This window comes from Oryctolagus cuniculus, chromosome 4 (assembly GCF_964237555.1).
Source record: "Oryctolagus cuniculus chromosome 4, mOryCun1.1, whole genome shotgun sequence".
Classification (NCBI taxonomy): Eukaryota; Metazoa; Chordata; class Mammalia; order Lagomorpha; family Leporidae; genus Oryctolagus; species Oryctolagus cuniculus.
The window spans coordinates 78,628,649-78,635,238 of NC_091435.1; the positions used below are offsets into that span (position 1 = coordinate 78,628,649).

The 6,590-nt window shown below is 48.1% G+C and overlaps 1 protein-coding gene across 1 annotated transcript; it reads right to left on the minus strand.

The window, feature by feature from the left end:
• Positions 1–2,196: 2,196 nt before the first annotated feature.
• Positions 2,197–5,082, minus strand: WDR5B (WD repeat domain 5B). Its single transcript, XM_002716628.5, has one exon. It carries the CDS (start codon positions 4,372–4,374, stop codon positions 3,385–3,387), a length of 990 nt encoding a protein of 329 aa, XP_002716674.1. The 5' UTR covers positions 4,375–5,082; the 3' UTR covers positions 2,197–3,384.
• Between the last annotated feature and the right edge of the window lie 1,508 nt (positions 5,083–6,590).

The following is a 6,590-nucleotide window of genomic DNA, read 5'->3' on the forward strand; positions in this document are numbered from 1 at the left end:
CTCCTGATCCCTTCCTGCCTTCTGAGAAACTAAATTTCTCAATCCTAAAAGTCTCCTGTATTTCCTTACTAATACTGCAGGACAAGCATTTTCCTCTACTGTGTATGTCACTCATTCTCTTGACTTTGAGCTACCAAGTTGTCTCCTATGTAGGTACGGTTGTTAGTTTCTGTTTCAAGTATATATGTGTTCTCACATGTCTCCTAAGTATCACTGGGTGAAAACGTGTTCTGGCCGTGGCAATGTGCTAATTACCTTCAGAGTTACAAGATTAAAAAGTCATAAATGTAGCTGTTTGGGAACTTGGTTTACTAAAAATACTTGAGTAGAATGTAACACACTGCCTGTGGCTCACAGTCTGGTGTTTGTGGTGCCTCTGTACACTTACAGTAATAGGATCTTGGCTTCTGCCTAGGGATCAAGTGCTTTGATTTTTATCATTTGCAAACTTATCAAAAAGCATTGGTTCTTATACATTAGAAGGTCAGTTTTCCTTGATTGTTTTGGGACACCTAAACAATCAAATAAGTAACAGAGTTGTGCCATGTTCACCTTTTGAAATGCATTTTAAAAGGCTGTACCTTGGAGATTCACTGCAATAAAAATGTTTTATTCAACTAAAGCTGACAACTGTTATTATGCCCCCAAGAATTTATACAATCACTTCTCAGGTTGTTGCATTCTCCATTTGTTAACATAGAGTGACAGTCTCATTAAGTGTTAAACATAACATCTCTCAGCCAGACCTGTCCCTAACTAATCATAGTTCTCCCAGCAGCCTCACTACCAGCCTCTTCAAGTAACTAATTATCTCATCCTCATATGTGTCAACAAATAAGATTTAATGAGCAACATCATAAGGTGCTGTGAAATACATAAGGAATAATGCAGATTGCAACAGGATGGCAGGCTCACAGGATGAAAATTGGTGTGCAGAATTTAAAAGCAATTTCTCTCCAGGACCCCTTTCTTCATGCCATCAGATAAGCATCTTGCTCTTACCATAGCAATAGCAGTAATAAAATGGGCAATATCAAAGAGAATTATCTTGAAACATTTCCAGTCCAAAATGACTACCACTGCAAAGCAGGGGCTCTCTTTGACATCAGATGACAGGGCAATAGTAAGCCTCCACCCTGCAGTGGACAGCCACATGAACACAGGAAACCTATCCCTTGCTCACATCCTGTGCATGATAATGAAGACGTGACCCGGGGAGGAAGATGAGTGCAGAACACCTTGAGCAAGGACCCACGGTGGAGCTCCCAGGCGCCACTGGTGTCCTCATGTACGCCATCACAGACATTTCCCAAATGACAGGTGAAACTGAGCTTCTCCAGGGATCAAAGAGGAATGCTGTCCTGTGCCTCATTCACCATTTGCGAGAATTCGATCTCGTGTATTCGCCTAATATGTTAATACAGTAAAAATGACGTCTTTCCATATGAAGAGTGTTTCCCTGGTTAGTTTTGTCGCTCCCCCTCTTCGTGGAGGAACGACACTAAGCCCTGCCTAGGCTTCATATCCGAGTCACGGCACCATTATGTCGCTCCCCCTCTTCGTGGAGGAACGACACAGGACCCTGCGCTGTTCTATCGTCTGCTCGGCCCTCCCCGGGTTTACTGCTGGTTCTTCCCGGGTTGGCTACTATCCCTTCCACCTCCGTGGAAGGGCAGTTCCCCCTGGCCGCTTTCCCCACTTCCGCAGGGGAGCGGCACACCGCCGGCCGGCTCTTCTCGGGGGCTGCACAGGTGTTCCTTCAGCTAGATGTTCCCCTTAGATGTTCCCCATAGATGTTCCTGGTGCATGCCGTCTCTCTCCTCCTTTATAGTCCTGCTCCGCCAATCCTAACTCGGCTGCCCACACGCCGAGCACGCCGCTCTCCTCCAATCAGGAGCAAGTCCTACAGTTTATTAGTTGAACTGGAGGCAGCTGTGCGGAAGCTGTTTACTTCTCTCCCAGCGCCATATTGTGGGAGAGCAGATGCATAGAATAAGTCTTAATTCCAGTAACTCAGTCCAGTCCGGGCTGCTCCCCACAAGTTTCAGTTAAATGACTGTCGGCCTATTTTTGGCATGCTTACCTAACTAAAGGTTAGGTGGGCAGAAACCACCTTCTACTTTATATTCCTTGTAAGCACTGTTTAACAAAGTTAATATGTGAGGCTATCCTTAGGTACTTTTGAGTTAACATAAATGACAGGTTGGGGAATTTATTACCAAAGTTTATCAAAAGCAAGGCAAAGAATGAATATGTGGTGTCATTCATTGTCATTCACCCAATGTGACTTGAGCCCCTTCTCTCCACACAAACCGACAATACAAAGATGACTAAGATACACTTCCCAACTCCAGAGACCATAACCAACTGAAAGCATTACAATACAAACTGGTAAATAATGCATTTTGAACTTTGTAACAGAAGCCATGGGAACAGGTAGGAAAACCTAATTCAGCTGCTAGCTGGGTTGGAGGCAGGCAGGAAGTGACGGCTCTGCAAGTGGCGATGAGTGAGCTGAGTTTGAAGTGTGGGTAGGAGACAGACACATTGTGAAGGAGAGCCATCCCACCAGCCTGACATTCCAGCTCGCCTGAAAATCACAGGGTGGCACAATACAGCACAGGAGAGCTCCTTCACCAAAATGCCAGACACCTGTTTTGGGTGTTCCCAAACCATATGGACTGTTCCATGCAATCATACAGGATGTCACCAAAAGTGTGTGGTGGCCTCTGACATATACTTCCAATCCACCATTATCGTCCCAGGCTTATGCCTGGAATTATTTGGAATTATTCCAAACTCCCCTGCTTCCCTCAGTTAACAAGAACATATTTACTTATAAATATTCCCCAAATACACTGGGCCTCTGTCACTGGGAGGAAGGAGACCACCCACATACAGACACCTGCGACGAATGCTGACACTCGAGATGACACGTCAGAGGCTCCACATTCTACACTTGCTTTCCCAGCTGGCTTTTTTTTTTTTTTTTTAAATGAAGAAGTAGAGGACATTGAGCGCTCCCACCCAAATATCCACAATGGCTGGGGCTAAAGCTGGAAACCCAATATGGGTCCCACATGGGTGGCAGGAACCTGATTACTTGAGCCATCACCACTGTGCCCCAGGGACTGCATTAGCAGGAAGCTGGAGTCAGGAGCCAGAGCTGGGATTGAACCAGGTGCCCTGATGTGGGAACTACTAACCTAAACACCTGTTCCTTCATGTCATTTTTTAAAGTTTGGGTTATAAATTTCAAAATTTTCAAAAATGTGTACAGAAATATAAAACCAAAGGGAAGAGAAACTGCCATCTTCAGTCAGGTGTTTTGTTTTGTTTTGTTTTTTTGTCACCTCAGCTCTACTGCGCAGTTCCCTGTGGGGTTCAGTAGTTACTCATCCAGAGTTTAATTGTTTTGTCATTTTCTAATGCTGCCGATGCAATGATGTTTTGTGTAGGATGACAAGCCACTGAGATTACGACATCTGTGTGACTCTGTAATTTCTGCACAATCTCCTTAGTTTGAAGGTTCCAGATGTAAACCAGGTTATCCTCTGAACCGGACACAACCCACTTCCCACCAGTAACTGAGAAACTGGCAAATACGCAATACTTCTCATTTTTATGCCCTGTGTATGTCTTCAGGCATCTGCCTCTGCTATAATCCCACAGTTTAAGAGAATTGTCCAAAGTCGCAGTGAGAATATATTTACCATTTGGAGAAAATGTTACAAAGGAGACAGGAGGGTTGACATCATCAACAAGCACTTTTAAACACTGACCTGATGCAGCATCCCAGATTCTACAGAGACCATCATAGCTACCTGACACTATCAAGGACCCACTGCAGTTAAAATGCACTGCAGACACCGGGTCAGAATGAGCACACAAAGTCTTAAGGCACTTCCCTGTTTTCACCTCCCATATTTTCACACTCTCGTCGAAAGACCCAGAAACGATGAGGTTGGACGCGGGGTTGAAATTACAGCAGAAGACATAATTGTTGTGCCCCTTCAGTGTTCTCCAGCATTTCCCAGAGCTCACATCCCATATCTTCAGCGTCTTATCATCTGAAGCAGAAACAAGACGACTGGAATCCGACGACCAAGCAACGTCTGAGATCTCCAGTCTGTGACCATACAGGGTTTTTTCAAGTTTTCCATCATATGCTCCCCAAATTATAATTCGTTTATCAGCAGAGGAGCTGGCTAGCCACTCTCCGTTAGGACTAAACTTGACCGACGACACCGCCTGCGTGTGTCCCGCGAGGGTGGAGCTGAGCGCATAGTGGGGCTTTGCAGGCACCTGCTGGCGCTGACTGGAAGCTGAGACTTGGGACTGGGCCTTAGCGTCTCCTGGCTCGTCTGTTGCCATGGCTCTGAGGCGTCGAGCCACAAGCGTGGCTGGGCGTCCGGCCTGAAACGGGCAGTCCAGTTTTGTCTTTCTGTCCAGCAAAGTGAAAGTAAAAACATCGATCCAAATAATTGTTTGTTAACGATTCTAATGTCTGGATCGTCTTAACTATGACATATACTGAATCAGCATCACGGTTTGGACTTCTTCTTCTTCTAGGTAAATACTTGAGAGAGACTTTTAAAAGGTTCCCAAGCGCTGTCGGCCAGTAGGTACTAACCAAATCGGCGGCCGGGCCGGGGGGCTGTCCCCTCAGCTCCGCACTGAAAACACCGCAACCCCCACCAGACCGACCAGGTCCTGGAAGATGACCGAACCGCCGCTCGGAGCAGATCGTTTCAGAAGCTAAAAGAAAACCGACATAGCCACCGGCATTGCGAGGCCCAGGCCGGCACTCCGCTTGCCGCAGGTACCAACAGGGCTCCGCGGCTGCCGTCGGTGAGGACAGCCGAGCGCACGCGCAAAGGAAGGCCCGCCTCCTGCATCACCAACTTCCGGGCTGAAGTGGCCAATGGCAAAGCGCCCAGGCCGCCACCTCGCTCGGGCCCCGGCTCCGTCAACACGGGACCCACAGGACCCACTGCCTGTATGGAAAGCAGGTTTATGGCAGACCGGCCTGGGCAGCAAGGAGAGCAGCGGGTCTGTTTCACAGAACACTGCTTTTTGGTAACGGCCCCGAGAAGGGGCTGCCTTTGCCCATGCCTCTTGGAAGGCACGCTGCCGAACGTCACGCATTTCGGAAGCGCGACGCGGGGGACCCCGCGTAGCGACGCCCGGATGGCTTTGCTCCTGCCCCTTCTAGTGGCAATGTGCAGACAGGGGAAGTGTGGCAGAACTTCTGCCTGGGTAACGACCCCGGGCTCAACCTGGTAATCGTTTCGGGAAGGACGTCAGAAGCCGTTCCGAGCCAGGGGCACTGAACGTGTGAAAGGGTCCTTACTGGGGGAGATGGGGGCAGTGAGCTGAGTGGCTTAGGAATTAATGCCGTGAAAGCGGGCAACCTATACTTGCCATTCAGATGCAAATTACCCTTACAAACAAAAATAGGTGTACCCCTAGCCAGAAGCCTGCTCCATCCCTGAAATTGCGCGAGAGCGGCAGAACGCTGTTCTAAAAAAAGCTAACGGTATTCTCCGTAGCCAAGTTTAAGTGAGAAGGCAAACAGCTTTCATGATGCTTGCTGTGCACACGCAAGTAAACAGCATTTGAAACATAAGGTTTCCTATTGTATCTTTATTAGGCATATCTTAATTTTTAAAAATTTAACTCCATTTTCCACAATTTGTTTAAAAGTTTTATTTGAAAGGCAGAGTTACAGAAGGAGAGATCTTCCAATCTCCGGTTCACCCAACAAACGGCCGTAAGGGCCCACGCTGGGCCAGGATGAAGCCTGGAGCCAGGACTTCCATCCTGGTCTCTCGCATGGGTGCAGGGACCCAAGCACTTGGGCCATCCTCCGCCGCTTTTACAGGCGCGTTAGCCGGGACTGGAACTGGCGCCCACATGGGACGCCAGCACCGCATGACCTGCTGTGCCACAGCAGCAGCCCCATCAGGAATATTCTAAAGGACACCTATAATGAATCGTCTTTAGGAAAACCTGCATTGCTTTGATTTCAGAATGGTTTGAAATTTACATAGACCTGGAATAAAGATTTTCGCTTTAGCAAATAGATGGTATAAACACTGAGGTGGTGAGAATAGGAGGAACAATCTTTAGAACATTTTGAACTCTCCCTAACTCTGCCTTTAAAAAAGAAAAGAAAAAAAAAAAACACTTGGAGCATTCATATCTAATCACAACTATTTTTAAGGAGTTTCTCCATTTAACTCCAGAGAGCTGGACTGGAAGAGGAGCAACCGGGACAGAATCCAGCACCCCAACAGGGACTAGAACCTGGTGTGCCGGCGCCGCAGGCAGAAGATTAGCCTAGTGAGCCACGGTGCCGGCTATGAAGTCCCCTCTAACGTTCTTAAGAAACTTCTTTCCTGCCGGCGCCATGGCTCAATAGGCTAATCCTCCACCTTGCGGCGCCGGCACACCGGGTTCTAGTCCCGGTCGGGGCGCCGGTGTCCCGGTTGCCCCTCTTCCAGGCCAGCTCTCTGCTATGGCCAGGGAGTGCAGTGGAGGATGGCCCAGGTGCTTGGGCCCTGCACCCCATGGGAGACCAGGAAAAG

Coding starts and splice junctions, on each gene's coding strand:
- WDR5B (XM_002716628.5), bottom strand. CDS start 4,374: ATGGCAACAGACGAGCCAGGAGACGCTAAGGCCCAGTCCCAAGTCTCA.